Genomic DNA, 24,149 nt, shown 5'->3' with positions numbered 1-24,149 from the left:
CAACAGTACATGAGACTTCTGGTTACCCCACACCCTCACTAGAAGGTTGCAGAATTTTCCCCCCCGTCATGTGACAAGTCGGTTACAACACTGTCTTGTTGTATTAATTTACTTTTCCCTGATGGGTCATAATGTTCAACAGGATTCTGACAGGCTCATTTACCTTGTGAGTATCATATTCTATTAGAGCTTCCTCAAGACTTCTCCTCATTTATCTTTTTCTTTTTTTTTTTTTTTTTTTGGACAGGCAAGAGTGGACAGTAGAGGGAGACAGAGAGAAAGGTCTTCCATTTTTGCCGTTGGTTCACCCTCCAATGGCCGCCGCGGTAGGCGCGCTGCGGCTGGCGCACCGTGCTGTTCCGATGGCAGGAGCCAGGTGCTTCTCCTGGTCTCCCATGGGGTGCAGGGCCCAAGCACTTGGGCCATCCTCCACTGCACTCCCTGGCCACAGCAGAGAGCTGGCCTGGAAGAGGGGCAACCAGGACAGGATCGGTGCCCCGACTGGGACTAGAACCCGGTGTGCCGGCGCCGCAAGGCGGAGGATTAGCCTAGTGAGCCGCGGCACCAGCCTCATTTATCTTTTTCAAAACTCATCTGTGGCCAGCGCTGCAGCTCACTACGCTAATCCTCTGCCTACGGCACCAGCACCCCAGGTTCGAGTCCCGGTTGGGGCGCTGGATTCTGTCCTGGTTGCTCCTCTTCCAGTCCAGCTCTCTGCTGTGGCCTGGGAAGGCAGTGGAAGATGGCCCAAGTCCTTGGGCCCTGTACCCGCATGGGAGACCAGGAGGAAGCACCTGGCCTCTGGCTTCAGATCGGTGCAGCACCAGCCATATCGGCGATTTGGGGGGTGAACCAACAGAAAAAGTAAGACCTTTCTCTCTGACTCTCTCTCACTGTCTAACTCTGCCTGTCAAAAAAAAAAAAAAAAAAAAAAAACCTCATCTGTAATGTTTCATGTATTCCACATACACATCCTTCTTCAGATACATTATGGGATGAGGGTACTTCAAAAGTTCATGGAAATGGAATTAGAAGACAGGTTTATTTTGGTGCAAAAATTCTTGAAACTTTGCATATGAAAGATCTTAAAAAAATTCGTTGAAAAATTCAGCATTGTGGCACAGCAATTCATGCCACCGCCTGGGACACCAGCATCCCACATAGGCACTGGTTCAAGTCCTGGCAGCTCCACTTCCAATCCAGTTTCTTGATACTATGCCTGGAAAAACAGCAGCAGATGACCAAAGTGCTTGGGCCCCTACATCCACATGGGAGGCAAGGAGGGAGTGTCAGGCTACTGGTTTCAGCCTGGTCCAGCCATGGCCATTACAGCCATCTGGGGAGTGAACCAGTTGATGGATGATCTCTCCCTTCCTCCCTCTCTCCTTTCTTCTTGCCTTCTCCCTCTCTCTCTGCAGCTCAACCTTTCAAATAAATAAATATGCTTTTAAAACTCATTAAAAATGTAATTATGAAAACACTAAGCTTGGATTTCAAATTTATTTGCTTGTTTGAAAATTAAAGAAAGGGAAGGAGGGAAGAACTGAGGGGGAGAAGTAGAGGGAAAAGGAGAGGGAGAGAGAGAGAGAGCACAGTTTAGCTTCAAATAACATTCTGACATTTCCTTTACATTTACACTAAAAATATTTAAATATTAATTAATATTTTTATTTATTTACTTGACAGGCAGAAAGAGATCTTTCATTGGCTGATTCACTCCCCAAGTGCCCACAAACAGCTAAGACTTAATGGGGCCAAAAGCTGGGAGCTGGGGGCTCAATCCAAATTTCTCATGTGGGTGGCAGGGACCCAGTCACCTGGGTCATCATCAAAGCTTCTAAAGGCACACACCAGAGGGCTGGAACTGAGACTCAAACTCAGTACTCTGATGTGAGACACAGGTGTTTTACCACTAGGTTGAATGTCTGCTCCTGCCATTTTCAGAACAGTGTAAAAACTTTACAACAGTATATTTCTATTTAGCCCTTCCCTTTTCTCCATGATACACGTTTTATTTCTATCCTATTTTGTTGTCTACAGCCAATTTTTTTTAAAGTGTTTATTTGAAAGATACAGTGAGAGAAAGGGGGACAAGGAGAGAGAGAGAGACAGACAGACAGAAAGACAGAGAGACAGAGAGAGAGATCTTCCATCTGCTGGTTCACTCCCCTAAACAGCCTCAATAGCCAGGGCTGGGGGCCTGCACTATGGCATAGCAGTTAAGCCACCCACCTGCAGTCCTGGCAGTTCCACTTCCCATCCAGCTCCCTGCTAATGCACCTGGGAAAGCAGCAGAAGATGGCCCAAGTGCTTGGGCCGCTGCAGCCACAGAGGAGACCTGGAAGAAGCTCCTGGCTCCTGACTTTGGATCAGCCTAGCTCCGGCCATTGCAGCCATTTTATGGAGTGAACCAGCACATGGAAGACCTTTCTATCTCTTCTCCTGTCTCTGAAACGCTGCCTTTTAAATCAATCAATCAATCTAATAAATAACTAAATAGTCAGGGCTGGCCAAGACCAAAGCCAGCAGTCAGGAATTCCATCTGGGTCTCCTGTATGGGAGGGAGGCACTCAAGTACTTGGGCCATCTTCTGTTTCCTTCCTAGGCATATGAGCAGGAAGCTGGATTGGAAGGGGAGTAGCTGAAACTCAAATTGGCACTCTGACATGGGATGCTGACATTGCAATCAGTGACGTAACCGGCTACGCCACAACACTAGCCCCTAGGTATGTTTTCACAAGATTAAAAGAGAGGGGCCAGTGCCATGGTGCACTAGGTTAATCCTCCGCCTGCAGCGCCTGCATACCATATGGGAACCAGTTCTAGTCCCAGCTGCTCCTATTCTGGTCCAGCTCTCTGCTGTGGCCTGGGATAGCAATGGAGGATGGCCTGGGTCCTTGGGCCCCTGCACCCACATGGGAGACCAGGAGGAGGCTCCTGGCTTCGGATCGGCGTAGCTCCGGCCAATGCGGCCATTTAGACAGTGAACCAACGGAAGGAAGACCTTTCTCTCTGTCTCTCTCACTGTCTGTAAACTCTACCTGACAAGTTAAAAAAAAAAAAAAAAAAAAAAGATTAAAAGAGAAAATGTATCTTTTATGTTTAGCCACATTTCTATCATTCTGACATCATCTCTCTTGCTGAGACACAGATTTTCTCGCACCATCCCTCTATGTGTAACATTTTCGATGCTGCAGAGCTTCGTCTTACTCAGATTCGTTCTGAAAGGACACGCTCACGACACACAGAGCTCAGTCTCATGCAGCTGGCACTGTCTCCCCCTGTCTGCTGATGGGAACTGCTGAGAAAGCTGCAGTCACGGAGAGAGCCTGCCCCCACCCCCCCGTCTTTATGGTGCAGTCATGGAGAGAGCCTGCCCCCCCCCCTGTCTTTATGGTGCAGTCATGGAGAGAGCCTGCCCCACCCCCTGTCTTTATGGTGCAGTCACGGAGAGAGCCTGCCCCCCCCCCGTCTTTATGGTGCAGTCATGGAGAGAGCCTGCCCCCCCCCCGTCTTTATGGTGCAGTCACGGAGAGAGCCTGCCCCCCCCCTGTCTTTATGGTGCAGTCATGGAGAGAGCCTGCCCCCCCTCCCTGTCTTTATGGTGCAGTCATGGAGAGAGCCTGCCCCACCCCGTCTTTATGGTGCAGTCATGGAGAGAGCCTGCCCCCCCTCCCTGTCTTTATGGTGCAGTCATGGAGAGAGCCTGCCCCCCCCTGTCTTTATGGTGCAGTCATGGAGAGAGCCTGCCCCCTCCCTGTCTTTATGGTGCAGTCATGGAGAGAGCCTGCCCTCCCCCTGTCTTTATGGTGCAGTCATGGAGAGAGCCTGCCCCCCCCTGTCTTTATGGTGCAGTCATGGAGAGAGCCTGCCCCCCCCCCGTCTTTATGGTGCAGTCATGGAGAGAGCCTGCCCCCACCCTGTCTTTATGGTGCAGTCATGGAGAGAGCCTGCCCCCCCCTGTCTTTATGGTGCAGTCACGGAGAGAGCCTGCCCCCTCCCTGTCTTTATGGTGCAGTCATGGAGAGAGCCTGCCCCCCCCTGTCTTTATGGTGCAGTCATGGAGAGAGCCTGCCCCCTCCCTGTCTTTATGGTGCAGTCATGGAGAGAGCCTGCCCCCCCCTGTCTTTATGGTGCAGTCACGGAGAGAGCCTGCCCCCTCCCTGTCTTTATGGTGCAGTCACGGAGAGAGCCTGCCCCCCCCCCGTCTTTATGGTGCAGTCACGGAGAGAGCCTGCCCCCCCCCCGTCTTTATGGTGCAGTCATGGAGAGAGCCTGCCCCCCCCCCCCCCCGTCTTTATGGTGCAGTCACGGAGAGAGCCTGCCCCCCCCCCCCGTCTTTATGGTGCAGTCATGGAGAGAGCCTCCCCCCCCCCCCCGTCTTTATGGTGCAGTCATGGAGAGAGCCTGCCCCCTCCCTGTCTTTATGGTGCCCCCACAACTGACTTCAGCAATCTGCCATGACGCGTGTCAGAGGGTTCTGATTCTTCTCTGTGAGATTCTCTGATATAAATACACTTACACATAACACATATGCTTATTATCAAATCAGCACAAATATTTTGGTGCTATTTCTTCAATAGTTTTTCTTTCTTCTCTTTGAGATGCCAACTACACTTTTTTTATACCACTTGATATACCTGGTAAATGACTCACAAGTTGCTGACACTATTTTCATTTCTTTTTTCTTAGTTGTCTCTCTTTGGGCTTTACATTAAAAGTAAATATGAGGGACCGGCTCTGCGGTACAGTGGGCTAAGCCTACACCTGTGGCGCTGGCATCCCATATGGGTGCCAGTTCAAGTTCTGGCTGCTGCTCTTCAAACACAGCTCCCTGATAAGGCCTGGGAAAGCAGTGGAAGATGACCCAAATGCCTGGGTGCCTGCACCTATGTGGGCGACCCAGAAGAAGCTCTTGGTTTCTGGCTTCATATCAGCCCAGCTCTGGCCATTGCAGCCATTTGCGGAGTGAACCAGCAGATGAAGACCTTCCTGTCTCTCCCCTTCTCATCTGTAACTCTACCTCTCAAATAAATAAACTAATCTTAAAAAAGTAAATATGAGCACAAATAACTGGTGAACTATCTAATAGATGTTAATCCCACATAGTTTATTTTTATTGCCAAACATTACATCTTTAATCCTTTTTTCTTTTTCTTTTTAATTTGAATGTCAGAGTAACACAGAGAGAGGAGGAGAGGCAGAAAGAGAGAGCAAGAGGTCTTCTATCTGCTGGTTCACTTCCCAGAAGGCCGCAACAGCTGGAGCTGCGCTGATCCAAAGCCAGGAGGTCCTGGTCTCCAGGTTTCCCACATGGGTACAGGGGTCCAAGGACTTGGGCCATCTTCCACTGCTTTCCCAGGCCATAGCAGAGAGCTGGATCAGAACTGGAGCAGTCGGGACTCAAACCGGCACCTATATGGGATCCTGGCACTGCAGGCGGCAGCTTTACCCGCCATGCCACAGCACCGGCCCAGTGATTTCATTTTTGATTAAAATAAACATTCACAGGAAGGGCAGAGTCAAAAACACCTGGATCCCATCCAATTCTACCACCTGTAATTTCCTCACCTGTGTAGTAAGAGAAATAGTAATTCTTTTTGATTTATTTAATTATTATTTGAAAGGCAGTTACAGAGAGGCAGAGAGAAAGAGTGAGAGAGTGAGAGTGAGTGAGAGAGCGCCCGAGAGAGAGAGAGAAAAAGGTCTTCCATCCGTTGAGTAACTCTTCAAATGGCCGCAGTGGCTGGAGCTGCACCAATCTGAAGCCAGGATCCAGGAGCTTATTCTGGATCTCCAAAGTGTGTGCAGCGGCCCAAGCACTTGAGCTATCTTCTACTGCTTTCCCAGGCCATAGCAGAGGGCTGGATCAGAAGTGGAGCAGCCAGGACCTGAACTGGCACCCATATGGGATGCCAGCACTGCAGGTGGAGGCTATACTGCTAGGCCACAGTGCCAGCCCCAGAGGGATAGTATTTATTTTGGAGAATTCTTGGTGGAAAACTTAGATAATACATATATGTAAATATTCAGAAGTCATATGGAAAATACAAAAAACTGGTCATTATCTCTGTGTGCTAGATGATTTTGTTTTTGCTTATTTATATTTTCTAAATCAGACAGTAACTCTTTTACAATAATATGACAATCTATTAGAAAAATAAAGATGACCCTTTCTGAAAAATTAAATATGATATATGAGTATCACCATTTAAGGAATTCTTGAGTTTGGGGGCATTTTAAAGGTTATGAATGGTACTGTGATTATGACTAATGTTTACTAAAGTAGATACATGATACTCTTCAGATTAAGGAATGATGCTAGTTTCTAAAGCACCTGTAATAATACCAAGGTAACCAACAGAGGGCATGTAACAGCCTCAGATCTTTCTCCTTATAATCGTCATACCAATGACTCTCTTACAGACACCAATCTTAGCCTTCAATCAGAATCTGACTACCTACGGTGATTTGCTGATCAAGGGAGGCTTTGTTAACTGTCAATGACCTAACAACTGTTTCAGGTCTGCATATTCATATTTATCTTGTGTATCATTAAGCTTTGATTCTGTTTTACACAGCAGTGTTTACCACTCAACAGTATTTTTTTCTGCTACAATCATTCATTTTTGAATTTTCAAGTATACAACATGAAGAGCTAGACTTCATGGAATGTGATGACAGTACTAAGGCAAAGGCAGACTTGTCCAAGCACCATTTCTTATTCTTCTCACTTTACAACCAAATACCATTAACCCCTAAGATACTCCTATTATTAATTAAGAAGGATATTTTAAATTCATGGCAGAGATTTTGATATGGCCAGGCAGAGAGTGAGGAACAAAGGAGATGAGAGGCTTCCAGCGGTTTCTGTGCCTTAGCCTTGCACCACTAAAAAACACTCGACTCCTCCCATGATACTTCAGCACATCTGCTTTCTCATCATGTCCCTAAGCCTCCTCCATCGTGAAGAGGCCATGGTGAACACATGCGTACTAAGTTCACAAGCAGATGCCATAAGACCTGCCTGGTGATCACCACACACGCTGACTCCCTTCCAAACTCCATCCTATCTATATAATCAATTAAGGAACCACTCTCTACCCATTAAAGGGGACAACTGAATTGAGTGGCACACAACTCTCCTTATGAGGCTGCCACATTCACATCTGAGTGTGTACTACCTCTTTTATTTCTTTAAGTAAATCCTGTTCCCACTAGTGCACTTTATCTATGTCTCTGCTTTCAATTCCCCTCCTACGTGGAAACAACAGCTTGTAATAAATACAGCTGGAGAATCCCATCCCCACAAAAATTTCACCATACTCAACTGGCTTTCCTTTAAGCTTATTAACATAGCCTTCAAGGATTTAAGATTTTCTGTAGGTATATGGCAAGGGTCATCTACAATAGAACAGCAGTACTAGCCTACAGTTTGAAGGACTGTGCTTATAACTCAAACAGGATCACATATAATGACATGGTAGTAGATACTGCATGGTCACATATCCTGGCTTACAGTGAGCACTGAAAAATATGAGGGTAACTTCAAAAAGTTAATAAAAAATATAAACAAAGGTAGTTTTACTTTGGTGCAAAAACTGTTTGAAATCCAAGCAGTTTTCTTGTAATACTCATTTTTCCATAAACTTTTTGAAGACCCTCATTATCTTGAAAATTTTCCTCGAAGTTACTTGGTTAAAGGACTAGATCTCTATGTATACAAAGTTAAAATTAATACACACCAAAAGCCTACCTACACTACCACCTATACAGGGCTAACAGCAACATGAGATTTAAGTAGGGAAAAACCTACAACACTATGCAGACTCTGGCCATATCTGGGTAGCAGGTCTTAAAAAATAAATAAACAAACTTCCATTACTATCTGGACACTATATCTGGGCAGCAGGGTTTAAAAGAAGATTTTGCGGGGGCCGGTGCTGTGGCGTAGGGGTAAAGCCACCACCTGCAGTGCCGGAATCTCATATGAGCGCCACTTTGAGTCCCAGCTGCTCCACTTCTGATCCAGCTCTCTGCTATGGCCTAAGAAAGCAGCAGAAGATGGTCCAACTCCTTAGGCCCCCACACTCTTGTGGGAGACCGGGAAGAAGCTCCTGGCTCCTGGCTTCGACTGGCACAGCTCCAGCTGTTGCAGCCAACTGGGGAGTGAACCAGAAGATGGAAGACCTCTCTCTCTGTCTCTCCTTCTCTCTCTGTGTAACTCTTTCAAAGAAATAAATATTTTTAAAAAATAGAAAAGATATTATTTATTTAAAAAGAAAGATTTTGCTTATATTATCCATTTTCTGGTCCCTTTCTCCTTCCAATGAAAACAATGACTCATTCTTCAGGAAATCCACTACTCAGAAATAATATAGATGGAAAACAAAGACAGCCAGCTTTTTTGCATGTCTGGTACATCTTTCCAAACACGGTTTTAGTCACGTGCATTGTACTGCACTCAAGGCCCCTGGAGACTGATCCGGTCTCTCAATGACCATCAGAAGGAGATGCACGCTTGTCTGGCATAAGCATTCAGGGAATGACCTGGAACTGGGCGCTGATGCTCGGAGGCTTCTTCTTCTTGTGCAGATGCATCAGGGACTTGGTTATGCGGTCCTGCAGAGTCAGACTTGTCAGGTGCTTCAGAGAGTTGACCTCCAACAAGTGCTGAGAAGAAGAGAAAAAATAAATTCATAACATTGAAAAACAAAATGTCCAGCCCATTTTCATCGCTTCCTCTCCACAAAACCCTTACTATTTCACGTAACTGTGATGGACATGAAACACTGATATTCAACACACATTCTACTCTCCTTCTACCTTTCTTCAGAAGCCAGAAAGTTAAAACAAAGGGGCCTGCACTGGTTTGAGTCCTGGTGCTCCACTTCAATTCCAGCTACCTGCAAATGTGCCTGGGAAAGCAGTGGAAAATGGCCCAAGTCTTTGGGCCCCTGAACCTGCCTGGGAGACCCTGGAGAAACTTCTGGCTCCTGGCTTTACCGCAGCCCAGCTCCAGCTGTTTCAGCCATCTGGGGAGTGAACCAGCGGATGGAAGACTTCTCTCTAACTCTCTCTGTAACTCTTTCAAATAAATGAAATAAATCATTTTAGAAAAAAAAAAAAAAAAAGGCAAGCTAAAACAAAACATTTCCCAAACTTTTGCATCCAGAGTTCTTGAGGTGACTTAAGTTCACCAATCAAATGTTCACATGTGAAATTCGGAAAGCCTAACTGAGGCAGAGGCTCCGGCTGCTGGTTTTGTTTTTCTGACAAAAAGGCACACAAAGGCACTTTAGTTTTCTGCAGTCCCAGCTCCAGCCATTAGCTTTCATGAGTGCTCATATGCAAAATACAGGGCATTTCTGTTGCCACCACAGCTGCAGCAAACACAGCTTAGCCCTGATTTGCAAAGGCAGCTGGTTAGTGAGCAACTAAGAGCTGAGAGACTGCCAGCAATCTCTGGGCCACAGCCATGCACAGCAAAAACTGCACCCCAACATGGTTAACAGGCTTGGCACACGCAGTCCACAACATGTACCTGAGCCTCTCTTCCTGTCGCCACACAAAAGATGCCTGTCAACCACATGTATGCTGCACCAGACGTGGAGACACCAAGGTATCTTCCTGGAGATCACCATGTGCACTGAAGCCCCATTTGATTATTCAATTAGGGCAGTAAGTTCTACCCTAACAGGGGTGGGAACCTTTTTTCTGCCAAGGGACATCTGGATACTTATAATGTCATTTGTGGGGCACACAAAGTTATCAACCTAAAAATTAGCCTGCTATATAGAGTTATAGAATCGGGCCAGACCAAATGATTTCACTAAGCTTATGTGCTCCATGGGCTAGACATTAACTCCCATGCAGGGATGACCCACTCTCTTCTCACAGAGAGGGGCTGCCTGTACTCAACACCTGTCTGAGTGTGTACTATCCCTTTAAATAAGTCCTACCACTCTGTAGCTCTGCTGACATTCTGCTTTGAATTCTTGTCTGACTCCAAGACAAACAGAGTACCCCATCCTCTACAACAGCCCTAGAGCAAACAGCTGCAGCAGCTTCTTGCAGAGCTCAGGACCCTACCCCAGGTGCTCTGTGCTGGGAGCAGCAGCTGCACTGGCAGCACCGCCCCTTCCTGCTCTCCCCCTTCCACCCAGGGTCAGGTCTGCAGTGCTACTCTAGGCTCCAGCATCTTTGAATGAGGTCCTACTGTACAGTGATTCCTGTTATCACCAGTTGAATCCTAACTCAGAGACAATCAAGTAAAATGCCAGGACTCTAGAAGGTTTGCCAGTAACATAGAAGAAACCATAGCACAGGGTCCAGCCTCGTTCACCACAATGTGCTACTCTAAGTTAACCAAAAGACAGGAGAAACACACAAAGCAACTAATGTGTACAAAACAGGACAGTAAAAAGGTATTTGGGAGCTTTTTAAGGAAATCACAATTTTTCAAACTGTACTATATTTATGGCAATGAGTTTATAAATGGAACAAACATCTGTACAGATGTAAAACTGTATGTTATTTAACAAGAAGTCTTATAAAAACCCAAAGATTGTGTTAAAAAACATGACACATTAAGTCTAAAGATGCTAACTTTAACAATATAAGAATTACAAAGAGTATAGCACATGTTTAAACTGGAACTAAGAATATACTACTTCTAACAAATGACATAGGTTTATTATCTGTACATAAAAATAACTTTAATCCTGAAAATGATACATAATAAAAAAAATTAGAATAGGATCTGACCAGCAATTCTCAAATGAAGTAAAAAAAAAAAAAAAACTGCAAGGAGCATGACAACAATCATTCAATCTCACTTGTATTGTAACAGATATTCCCTTTAAAAGAGATTTTTTTACATTTCGGACTCAAAATGCAATAAAGACTGATAAAATCAAGGATTCAGGAAGATCTAGGGAAACAGGCATCCATGCTGATATGTGCTGCTATTAAAAATGCAAGTTAATACCACCTTCTTTTTTTTTTTTTTTTTTTTACAGGCAGAGTGGATAGTGAGAGAGAGAGACAGAGAGAAAGGTCTTCCTTTTTGGCCATTGGTTCACCCTCCAATGGCCGCTGCGGCCGGCTCATCGCACTGATCCGAAGCCAGGAGCCAGGTGCTTCTCCTGGTCTCCCATGCAGGTGCAGGGCCCAAGCACTTGGGCCATCCTCCACTGCCTTCCTGGGCCATAGCAGAGAGCTGGCCTGGAAGAGGGGCAACCAGGATAGAATCTGGCGCCCCGACCGGGACTAGAACCCTGTGTCTCGGCGCCGCAAGGCGGAGGATTAGCCTGTTAAGCCACGGCGCTGGCCCCACCTTTTTTTTTTTTTTTTTTTTTAAGATTTATTTTACTTATTTGAAAGTCCGAGTTACACAGAGAGAGAGGAGAGGCAGAGAGAGAGAGGTCTTCCATCCAATGGGTCACTCCCCAGTTGGCCGTAATGGCTGGAGCTGCACTGATCCAAAGCCAGGAGCCAGGAGCTTCCTCCAGGTCTCCCATGCGGGTGCAGGGGCCTAAGGACTTTGACCATCCTCTACTGCTATCCCAGGCCACAGCAGAGAGCTGGATTGGAAGAGGAGAAGCCGGGACTAGAACCAGCGCCCATATGGGATGCCGGCACCTCAGGCCAGGGATTTAATCCACAGCACCACAGCACTGGCCCCAATACCACCTTCTTGACAATCATTTTCACTTCAAAGTGTTATTTCTAAAAAGATTACCAAACAAGTTCTCTAAATTGTTTATGCCAATGTATTGTGAATAACAGAGATATGTAATGATATGAAATTCTTTAAGTACGTTTCATGCATACAACTAAATACTATACTGCTCAGGGCCGGTGCTGTGGCATAGCAGGTAGGGCCGCCGCTTACAGTGCTGGCATCCCATAGAGGTGCCAGTTTGGGTCCTGGCTGCTCCACTTCCGATCCAGCTCTCTGCTATGGCCTGGGAAAGCAGTTGAAGGTGGCCCAGGTCCCTGGGCCTCTTCACCCACATGGGAAGAACTGGAGGAAGCTCCTCGCTTCAGTCTGGCCCAGCCCTGGCTGTTGCAGCCATCTGGGGAGTGAGCTAGCGAATGGAAGACTCTCTCTCTCTTTCTCTCTCTCTGCCTCTCCTTCTGTCTCTGTATAACTCTGACTTTCAAATATATAAATAAATCTTAAAAAAAAAAAAACTATACTGCTAACAGAGATACTGGGAAAACACTTGCAAACACTAACACTAAAAAGAGCAATGTAACATAACATACACATAGCAAGATGGACTGTGTTGATGAACTTTGGCAGGCTTCTACTATATTACTGCTGAATTTTCACAATAAAGTTCATTGTGCATTCATAAAAAACGTGTACATGTTTATCAAGACTAAAATACAATAATTTATAGTTATATTTAAGTGAAAAACAAATCAGCACTGAAGCCACGTAGCTTTTTACTCCCCCAAAGATTTAAGATACTATTGAAAAAAAGGTACTGGAAATAAAGTTTTCATTTTACAATCTGTGGCTATGCTATAGTAAAACTGATTATTAAATCTTTGTGTGAAAAAGCATCATATGAACTATGGAAATAACTGTTTAAATATCTTTGTCATGAAGGAGTTCATTATAAATATAAAAAATATAAAGCAAACAAAAGAACCAAACCTGTATTCACTCCTGACTCAGAGTCTTTCCAATTATTTCATTTGCTTGGAGTACAATATAGGCAGATTTTCACAAGTCTTGGTTTTGCCTGGAATTGAACTTGTAGCTTACATGCAATTTTCTCAAAAAAGTTCTTGCTTCATGGGGTTGGTATGGTGGCATAACAAGTAAAGCTGACACCTGCGATGCCAGCATCCTATATGGGCACCAGATCGAGACCTGCTGCTCCACTTCTGATCCAGCTCCCTGCTAATGCACCTGGGAAAGCTGCAGAGGATGGCACTTCTGCAGTTTCTGTATGCCAGCTACCGTGTACGATGCTGAAATGAGCATGGGAGCGCAGAGATCACTTGGATATACTAACTTCGACACTCACAGGTAAGATTATTGTCTTAGCAGTTTTGTTTCAATTTTGGTTTTTAGAGGAACATCTATTTTTCAAAATGGTTCTTCTAATTTCAACCCCACTGACATCATGTAAGAGGCTTTTTTCTTATCATCACCACTACTTTTTATCATCCCTTTTTTAAAACAGCCATACTAACAGGCATGATGAGGTTATTTCTCACTATGGGTTTCACTTGCATTTCCCTGAATAGTGGTATTTAGCATTTTTTCATGTTTGGTTGGCCATTTATATGTCTTCTTTGTAAAAATGACTATTCAGACTCTTTTCCCATTTATTATTTTCTTACTGAGTTCGGTTTCCTATTTGAGTACTGGGCCCTTCATATAACATTTGTAAGCACTTTCTGCCAGTCTAAAAGGTTACCTCTTCATTCTGTTTTCTTTGCTGTATAGAAGTTTAACACGGTGCAATTTCACTTATTTTTGCTTTTGTGGACTGTGTTTATGGGCTCATAACTAAGAAATCACTGCCCAAATTTAATGTCGTGGAGCTTTTGTAGTTGATAGTTTCTGGTGTTTAGTTTCAGTCTTTAATTTACTTTCAATTGAATTTTGTATACCAGGTAAAAAAAAAGGGTGTAATTTCATTCTTTAGTATGTTGACACCTACCTTTTCACGGATCACTGAAGAGGCTTTTTATTAACCATTCTGTTTATGTAGCACCTTTGTAGATAATTAGTTGACGGTAAAAGTATGAACTTACTTCAGGGTTCTCTATTCTGTTCCATTGGTAGATGCGTCTTTTATACTTTTAATGCCACTTCTATATTGTTTTGATTACTAAAGCTTTCTAATATATTCTGAAATCAGGAAACATGATTTTATTTTTGGCTTAACATTTCATTAGCTATTTAAGGTCTTTTGTAGATTCACACAAATTTTAAGATTTAGTTTTTATTTCTACAAAAAAATGGCATTCGGTTTTGCACAGACCGCATAAACTCTGTAGGTTGCTTTGGGTAGAATGCATATTTTAACAGTGTTAATTCTTTGAATCCATGAACTTCTGTTGTCAAACCCAGTGTTTCATAACTTTCCTTATCAGACATTTCAAACCCTTAAATTGTCTACTAAGTATTTTGTATTTTTATCCTACTGTAAATGAGGCTGCTTGCTTAATTTCTTTTTTGGATACTTTGTTATTTATCAAAGTATTACTAATTTTTATGCTGATTTGGGACTGTCAAGCTTTACTGAAGTAATCAGTTCTAAAAGATGTATACTGGAATCTTTAGGATTTTCTATCTCAGATCAAGTTATCTGCAAAGTCAATTTTACTTGTTCCTTTCCAATTTGGATGCCTTTTATTTCTTTTTCTTGCAGAATTTCTCTTAAGTTTTTCTGTGCTAGCTGAGCAGAAGTGATAAAGGGGTCTTCCTTGCTTTATTCTTGATCTTAGAGGAAAAGCTTTCAACTTTCAATGAAGCGTATGACGTTGGCTGTGGGCATGGAACACAATGGCCTTTACTGTACTGTATTCCTAATTTGTTGAGCTTTTTTCTTTAGTACCATGAAAAAGTACTGAATTTTATCCAATGTCTTTTATTAATGAATTAAGGGTTTTTTTGTCCCTCATTCTGTTAATATAGTGAATCACATTTATCAATTTCTATATGCTGAATCATCTTTGGGCCCCAGGGGTAAACACCATATTTGTGAATGATCCTTTTAATGTGCTATTGGGCAAGGTTAGATAGTAATATGATCAAGAATTTCCACATTTATGTTCTTCAGAGATACTGACATATAATTTTCTAGCAGCATCTTTGGCTTTGGTATCAGGGTAATGTTCACCTCGTAAATTGAACATAAAAGTATTTTCTTCTCTTCAATTTTCTGAAAGAATCTGAGAGAGGCAGATATTAGTTTTAAACGTCTGGTAGAATGCAGGCCTGAAACCAGGCTGTCTTGAGCAGCTCTTTGATGGGAAATTTCCTGCTGACTCAATGCCTTTGTTCATAATTGATCGGTTCAAATTTGTGACATCGTTATTTAGTCTTGGTATATTGCGTTCCTGGGAACTTTTCCATTTCTTCCATGCTAACCCATTTGCTGGCATATGACTGTTCATCACAATCTCTGAAGATTTTCTGTGTTACCACTTCTGATGTATGTCTCCTCTTTCATTTCTGATTTTATTTCTGTGAATTTTCTCTATTTCTTTCATACTCTAGCTAAGGGTTTGCCTATTTTAAACTTTAAAAAATATATAGCTTTGTATACCTTTTCTATTAAATTTCTAGTCTGTTTCTTTTATTTCTGCACTAATTTTTGCTATTTCCTCCCTTCTTCTAACTCTGGGTTTGTTAGTCTATTTCTAGTTCTTTTATCACTTGAGATATAGCAATAGGTTGAGAGCCTTTTTTTAAAATCTAAATGTTTATTATTTTAAATTTTCCTCTTCTGCTGCATTCTATGTTTTGGTATGCTTTCTTTACATTTTCATCTGTCTCAAGGCATTTTTTTCATTTCCCTATTTTAAAAGATTTACTTTGGGGCCCACACTGTGGCACAGAAGGTTAAAGCCCCACCCTGCAGCACCAGCATCCCGTATGAGCACCAATTCAAGTCCTGGCTACTCCTCTTCTGATCCAGCTCTCTGCTATGGCCTGGGAAAGCAGTAGAAGATGGCCCAAGTCCTTGGGCCCCTGCACCCACGTGGGAGACCTGGAAGAAGTTCTTGGCTTCAGACCAGCTCCTGGTTTCGGATCAGCTCAGCTCTGAGTGTTGCAGTCATTTTGGGGAGTGAACCAGCAGAATGGAAGACCTATCTCTCTCTCGCCCTATCCATCTCTGTAACTGTCTTTCAAATAAATAATTATTTTTTAAAAATAAAGATTTACTTATGTATTTGAAAGACAGAGAGAGAGAGAGAGAGAGAGAGAGAGAGAGAGAGCACGCACATGAGAGAGCGAGAGAACAAGCGCCTTCCATCTGCTGATTCATTCCCCAATGGCCGTGATGGCCAGAGCTAGGCCAGGCTGAAGCCAAGAGCTTCTTCAATGTCTCCCATGTGACTGCAGAGACCTAAGCACTTAAGCCACCTTCTGCTGCTCTCCCAGGTGCATTAGCAGGGAGCTGCATCAGAAGTAGAGAGCCGAGACTCCAAGCGGCACCCATATGTCACACTGGCACCACAAGCAGCAGCTTTATCAACTACACCACAAATCACTGGCTCCTTTAAAGGTCCCCTTTAATTTCTTTTTTGATCTAGTATTTGCTCAGGAGTATATTATGTAAATTCCACATATCAGTGAATTCTCTGACTTTTCCTAATACTGATTTCTAGTCTCATACCACAGTGGTTAAAAAATAAACTTGATATAATTTCAGTGCTATGTCTTATGACCTAAAACATCACCTATCTTGCCGAATGACCCATATATGCTTGAGAACAACATGTATTCCGGTGCTGCTGGATGGACTGTTCTGGGTACATCTGTGAGGTCCACTGGGTTTACAAACTGGTTTAAGTCTAATGTCTAATTATTGATTTTCTGCATGGTTGGCCTGTCCATTCTTGAAAATTGGGTATTAAAATCTGCTAGTATTAGCATATCGCTGTCTCTCCCTTCAGGTATCTCAATATTTATAAAGACGTATTTACTTATTTTGAAAGGCAAAGTGACAGAGAGAGGGACAGACAGATCTTCCATCTGCTGGCTCACTTCCCAAATGGCTTAAAAAGCCAGGTCTGAAGTTAGAAGCCAGGAACTACAACACAGTCTCTCTCACGGGTGCTGCCTTCATCATCCACTGCCTTCCTAGGTGCATTAGCAGGAAGCTGGACCGGAACTGGAGCACCTGGGACTCAAACCAGCACTCTGTATACCAATGTTGCAAGTGGTGCCTTAATCCACTGTGTCACAACACTGCCCCAGATCTCCTAACATCTGCTTTATGTATTTAGCTGCTCCAACGTTGGCTGCATTTAAATGTGTTTCTTTTTTCTTTTTAAAGATTTATTTATTTGAAAGTCAAAGTTACACAGAGAGAGAAGGAGAGGCAGAGAAAGAGAGAAGTCTTCCATCCGTTGTTTCACTCCCCAATTGGCTGCAATGGCCAGAGTTGCGCTGATCCAAAGCCAGGAGCCAGGAGCTTCCTCCTGGTCTTCCCATGCGGGTGCAGGGGTCCAAGGACTTGGGCCATCTTCTACTGCTTTCCCAGTCCATAGCAGAGAGCTGGATCGGAAGTGGAGCAGCTGTGACTTGAACTGGTACCCATATGGGATGCCGGCACAGCAGGCGGCGGCGACTTTACCCGCTATGCCACAGCGCTGGCACCGGCTGCATTTAAATTTACAACTGTTATATCCTCTCCATGATCTGACCCCTTTATCCTTATACAATATTGATCTTATCTATCATTTACAGATTTTTACTTCAAGTTTATTTTCTCAGCTATTAACTACAGCTACCTCTGTTCTTTTGGTTTCCATCTGCATAAAGTAACTTTTTCAGTCCTTCACCTTCATCTCTCTGTATGTCCTGAAAAATGAAATCTCTGGTAATCATCATATAATTAGGGGATTTACTTTTCAATGCTTTGAGCCACTCTATACCTTTAGATTAGTTAATCCATTTGCTTTTTTTTTTTTTTTCCTTTTGACAGGCATAGTGGACAGTAAGAGAGAGAGACAGAGAGAAAGGTCTTCCTTTTGCCGTTGGTTCACCCTCCAATGGCCGCCGCAGCTGGTGCGCTGCGGCCGGCGCACCGTGCTGATCCGAAGGCAGGAGCCAGGTGCTTCTCCTGGTCTCCCATGGGGTGCAGGGCCCAAGTACCTGGGCCATCCTCCACTGCACTCCCGGGCCACAGCAGAGAGCTGGCCTGGAAGAGGGGCAACCGGGACAGAATCCGGCGCCCCGACCAGGACTAGAACCCGGTGTGCTGGCGCCACAAGGCAGAGGATTAGCCTATTGAGCTGTGGCGCCGGCCAATCCATTTGCTTTCAAGGAAAATACTGAATAAGTAAGGACTTACTAGTGGTGCCATTTTGTTCATTTTTACCAGTTGTTTTGTAGATACTTTGTTCCTTTCTTCACAGCTGGATGGTTTTCTGTACTGGTATATATCAATCTTTAAATCTGTTGTGTATGTACTAAATGTTTATGCTTAGTGGCTTCCTGAGGATTTCCTTTTTTTAATTTTTTTTATTTTTTGACAGGCAGAGTGGACAGTGAGAGGGAGAGACAGAGAGAAAGGTCTTCCTTTGCCGTTGGTTCACCCTCCAATGGCCGCCGCAGCTGGCGCGCCGCGCTGATCCGATGGCAGGAGCCAGGTGCTTATCCTGGTCTCCCATGGGGTGCAGGGCCCAAGCACTTGGGCCATCCTCCACTGCACTCCCTGGCCACAGCAGAGAGCTGGCCTGGGAGAGGGGCAACTGGGACAGAATCCGGCGCCCCGACCGGGACTAGAACCCGGTGTGCCGGCGCCACAAGGCGGAGGATTAGCCTACTGAGCCATGGCGCCGGCCTCCTGAGGATTTCATAAAATACAATAGAGTCATAACTGGTTCTGTTGTACAGGTAACAACCTCACTTTGTACACATAAGGCGCTTTCTCCTCCCACCCCTACTTTAGGCTTTTCCTGTTACATTTTATACCTTTTTTACATTTATCCCTTAACAAGTTATCTTAGCTGTAGTTTACTGTAATCATTTTGTCTTTTAACCTTTGTACTACAGACAAAAATGCTTTACAAACTGCCAGTTCATGTTTAGGGTAAGTGAATTTGACAACGTACAAATGTTTTCACATCACTCAGCAGCAGCCTTTTCATTCTGCTTGAAGACATGCTTTTCGCATGTCACAAAGGCAGCTCTATTGGTGTTGAACTCCGTCGTGGCTGTCTGAGTCTTCATCTTTCCTTCATTCTTCCTGGGCAGAGCACTGAGAGCTGGCAGTTTTCTTCTTTCAGAATTTCTTCTGGACAGCAAGATTTCCGGGGGGAACTCTGTTCATAATTTCACAGGGGGACTTTGCAGATACAAAGTTCCTTTTCTCTTAATGAATTTTAATTGTAGCATGTCTCAGTATAGGTCACTTTGAATTAAACCTATTTAGTGCCCTTCCTCGGATCTGGTTATCTATTTCTTCCCCCAGGAAGAAGCCTTCTATGATTATTACTTTGAAACTGTTTTCTGTTTTTCTGTCTGTTTCTCGCTCTCCTTCTGGAACATCAATAATGCACAGATTGTTCCACTTGGTGTCCCTTAAGCCCCTCAAGTTATCTCATTCTCTTTCGTTTTTGCTACTCTAGCTGGATGACTTCAGTCACCTGTCTTGAGTTCACGGATCCTTTTTTCTGCTTGATTTACTCTCCTATGGAAACTCTTTACTGTGGCCTGTGCCGCAGCTCACTAGGCTAATCCTCCGCCTGCGGCACCGGCACCCCGGGTTCTAGTTCCAGTCGGGGTGCTGGATTCTGTCCTGGTTGCCCCTCTTCCAGGCCAGCTCTCTGCTGTGGCCCGGGAGTGCAGTGGAGGATGGCCCAAGTGCTTGGGTCCCTGCACCCGCATGGGAGACCAGGAGGAAGCACCTGGCTCCTGCCATCGGATCAGTGCAGTGCGCTGGCCACAACGTGCCGGCCATAGCGGCCACTTGGGAGGTGAACCAACGGAAAAAGGAAGACCTCTCTCTCTCTCTCTCTCTCTCTCTCTCTCTCTCGGCCACTTGGGAGGTGAACCAATGGAAAAAGGAAGACCTTTCTCTTTCTCTCTCTCTCTCTCACTCACTGTCAAGAAAAAAAAAAAGAAACCATTTACTGGATTTCTCAGTTTAGTTACTGAATTCTTTAGTTCTAAAATTTCTTTTCATTTACCTATACCTTTCTGTTGAAGATTTATTTGTTTGAAAGTCAGAGTTATAGACAGAGGGATGGACAGACAGATATTCCATCCACTGGTTCACTCCCCAGACAGCTGCAATAGCCAGGACTGGACCAGGAAGAAGCCAAAAGCCAGGAACTTCTTCCAGGTCTCCCACATGGGCGGCAGGGGCCTAAACAGTTGGGCCATATACTGGTTTTCCCAGGTCATCAACAGGGAGCGGGATCGGATGTGGAGCATCTGGGATACAAACTGCGGACCGTATGGGCTACTGGCATTGCAGGCAGCGGCTTTACCTGCTGCACCACAGTGTCAGCCCCTATTTACTTACATTTTTTTTCCTCTCTTTCCAAATGATTAGTTTATTTAAACATGGCTCTCCTGACCTCTGTGAGCATTTTTATGGCCTTTCTTTTAGAATTTGTTGCCAGGTAACTCACAGGACCCATTTCATTAGGGTCAGTTTCTATACACTTACCTTGTTCTTTTATTTAGAAAATGTCACTCTGTTTTCTCATTTTCCTTAACTCACTTCCCATCTCTGCACATAGAAAAAACACAAAGGTCTCCCCAGGTCCTGTCAGATTAACTGGATGGAGAAGGATCTCACTAATCAGTCTGGCTATATAGTCTAAGGTATTTCTAAACTCTTCGTTCTTCTTAATTGCTAATTGCTTTTAGTGAACCTCAAGTTTTAGAAAAAGAGAAATGTCAATCTCACTAGAGGCAGACCAGGTGTCAAATGTGCATCTCAGTTCCTCCACTCCCCAGTGTGAAGCTGACAGCACTCTGTGTGCACTGAGCCAGGGAGAGGCTCTATGGCTAACGCCTGTATGTTAGTCCAGACTGCACCCTCTCGTTGCAGGGAGACAGCTGCTCAAAGTGACGTAATTCAGGACCACGTCAACTCTTGGAGGCTTTCCCTAAAGGGGGAGTTCGGGACAAACGTCTCCCAGGAAGAATCTACAGACATGGGTTTTCTCATGAGATCAGCAGTGCCTGAAATCCTGCTCATCTGCCTATCAGCTCCGAGATGCAGGCAAGGTCAAAGACTGATCCTTAAGCAGCTGCTGGAAAACCATGCAGAAAGGCCCCTCCAAGGAGAGGCTGGCAGGTGCATTTTATCCACTTCTCTGTACTGATTCTCTGGAGGTGCAGCATCTAAAAATGCCTTTGTGTGATCACAACCACCTCTTTGGTCTGTGTTACTATATACCAGATTTCATACAGAGCATCGACTCAATGTTGTGTAGTATTGTGAAATTCATTCATGCTTTTGCATGAATCAGCAGCAATTTCTCTCACTGATGAGTTAAGTATTCTATTATATGGACACCTCATTGCTTCTTGATCCCTTTGCCTGGTGGTGGACATTTGGGTTGCTTCCAGTTTCTGCTATTACAAAGTTGATACGACATTAAGAAAACAAAGCCACACACACACACACAAAAGCCAAAGTGCAGCTAGATTAACTGAGGGCCAAAGCCTGTAGTTATACTTCTTGAACATCTGTCTATGTTTGATTACTCAAGATTGTGACAAAAGGATTCTGAATTTTACTTACATCAATAAGTGAAATGCTAGAGCTACCATAACACAAGCAGCTGTAAGAGGTACAGCTGCACACAACAGTGATGCAAATGGCAAGGAGAAAAAGAGGCTGTGATTCTCACAGAAGAGAAAAAAAAATGCAGAATGCAAATATCATGTATTCAGATAAGTTACAAATTAACTCCTGAACCTAAGTATAAGGAGGAAATGACTAAATAAAAAGCTACATTTATACTCAGAAACCTTAAAAACAACTAGGAAATGGTATGTACCACAAATATCTGACTATTTAGCTTGACTGTTGCATAAGACAGTGTTATTTCTAAACTGGACTCAACAAAGTACATACAATTAATTCTTAACTTAGATACAATCAATATGTCATGTTTTTTGTGTATAAAGATTGTTTGCATGGTAATATAAACTAATTATGTACTAGAGTATCCCTAGAAAAATCTTTCTCATAATACTCACCTTTGGAAGAACAGGCTTGGACTTGAAATTTCTGCTCCTCCTACAAAGATAAATCAGTCATTAGAGAAAAACTATAGAGATGAAAGACTTCAGGGTATCTACAGACACAGCAGATCCTAAGAACGTAGGTCCTATGTGTGAAACACTCTTTGATTCAACCAAGCATCCTTGGGAGGAAAGGGTCAACAAGAAAAAGACGAGGGAAGAAATGCCTGCCTTGTAATGCAGGTGTGGGCAGATTTCAGCCTGATGACAAGCAACATTGTACATTCTGAGCCACGACTTCATTTTCTTCTATGTTAGTAGGGTTCTACTTTATAATTTCTTTTTTATTTTATTTCAAAGGCAAACAGAGAAAAAGAGACAGATGGAGAGAAATCTTCCAACCATGTTCGACTCCCCAGATACTTGCAATAGCTCAGACTGGACCAAGCCACAATCTAGGTCTCCCAAGTAAGTAGCAGAGACCAGAGCCATTACTGCTTCACAGGGTGCACAACAGCAGGAAGCTGGAATCAGAAGCAGAGCTGGGACTCAAACCAAGAACAGCAGCTTAACCACACACCAAACACTGGCTCCAGGTTTTGCTTTCTTATATAGATGTATTTCTGTCATTTCAAGACATTAAATGAGATGCCTAAATTTCCTAGATTTTTTAAAAGGTAATTTTAACCAAAACATAATCTTGTCTTTTGGAAATTAAAAACCTTTTTTGGTTCTTATTCATAATTCAGTATTATGCTTAAACCAAGTCGTTTTAAGCCTGTTTTTTATAACTTAAGAAAAAAACTGGGCACAGGCATTCAGCACAGCAGTTAAGGCAATGCTTGGGATGCCCGCATCCCATATCAGAGTGTATGGCTGAATCCTGCCTCTGCTTCTCATCTACCTGGTCCTACTAATGCACACTCTCAGAGCTAATAGATGATGTCTCAAGTACTTGGATCCCTATCATCCATGTAGGAGACCCACTGAACTCCTGGCTCCTGCCTTCCATCTTACTGAGCAACCCCTGATATTTGGGCAGCACATCAGTAAATCGAACATCTCTAACTCTCCATCTCTCTGCCTTTAAAATAAGATGAGGGGGCCAGCGCTGTGGCTCAATAGGTTAATCCTCTGCCTGTGGCACCAGCATCCCATATGGGCGCCACTTCATGTCCCTGCTGTTCAATGTCCAATCCAGCTCTCTGCTATGGCCGGGGAAACCAGTGGAAGATGACCCAAGTGATTGGGCCCCTGCACCCGCATGGGAGACCTGAAAGAAACTCCTGGCTCCTGGCTTCAGATTGGCCAGCTTTGTCCGTTGTGGCCATTTGGGGAGTGAACCAGCAGATGGAAGACCTTTCTCTCTGTCTCTCCCTCTCACTGTCTTTAACTCTCTCTCAAGCAAATAAATAAAATCTTTAAAAAAGATATAAAATAAAATAAAATGAGGGGCCAGCGCCATGGTGTAGTAGGTAAAGCTGCCGCCTGCAGTGCCACGAGTCCTGGCTGCTCTTATTCCAATCCAGCGCTCTGCTATAGCCCAGAAAAGCAACAGTAGATGGCCCAAGTCCTTGGGCTACTGCATCCATGTGGGAGACCCAGAAGAAGCTTCTGGCTCCTGGCTTCGGATCAGCACAACTCCAGCCGTTTTGGCCATCTGGGGAGTGAACCAGCGGATGGAAGACCTCTCTCTCTCTCTCTCTCTCTGCCTTTCAAATAAATAAATACATCCTTAAAAAATAAATACATAAAATGAAAACAAACAAATAAAAGACAGGAAAGAAAGCCTAGTGCTTACAAATATGTTTTGTGAAGTCAGAAAGACCTAGGATAGAATTGCAGGCCTATCATCACCAAAATCTGTGATTTTTACCCTTCAAAGCCTTGGTTTCGTTGTATGACAATGTAGAACAAGGAGGGTAATAGCATTCATTTCTTAAAGTTGTTGTGAGGGCTCAGTGAGTTAATGTACATTTCTGACATGGCCTATATGAACTGAGCCAACCAGCGCTATTAGGAAATGATTTAGACAGGGATTAAAGAATCCATCTCAATCACACCCCAGTCACTTGATCAAAAAAACATGCTTGTGTACTATCTGAAGTGTGTTCACCCTGTTAGTAAACATACATGGTTACAGCATGTCTTCCAATCAGTGCTGTGGTCAGGGGACAAGGAGTCGAGGGTTGGTGAGCATCCTGTGCCAACTGTATCACTGCATATGCTCCAT

The 24,149-nt window shown here is 44.0% G+C and overlaps 1 protein-coding gene across 10 annotated transcripts in view; it reads right to left on the bottom strand.

The window, feature by feature from the left end:
- Positions 1 to 24,149, bottom strand: part of MYO9A (myosin IXA) — a 278,674-nt gene that overhangs the window by 87,477 nt on the left and 167,048 nt on the right. For all 10 annotated transcript variants that reach the window (XM_062206520.1, XM_062206521.1, XM_062206519.1 and 7 more), the window contains 2 exons: positions 21,932 to 21,971; positions 8,551 to 8,673 (listed from right to left, as the gene is read on the bottom strand). In XM_062206520.1, the coding sequence (XP_062062504.1) occupies positions 8,551 to 8,673; positions 21,932 to 21,971 (163 nt within the window). The remainder of the gene's footprint in view (positions 1 to 8,550; positions 8,674 to 21,931; positions 21,972 to 24,149) is intronic.

Source organism: Lepus europaeus, chromosome 11, assembly GCF_033115175.1.
Source record: "Lepus europaeus isolate LE1 chromosome 11, mLepTim1.pri, whole genome shotgun sequence".
NCBI lineage: Eukaryota > Metazoa > Chordata > Mammalia > Lagomorpha > Leporidae > Lepus > Lepus europaeus.
The sequence above is the reverse complement of the archived record's forward strand: the minus strand, read 5'-3'. Positions and strand labels throughout refer to the sequence as shown.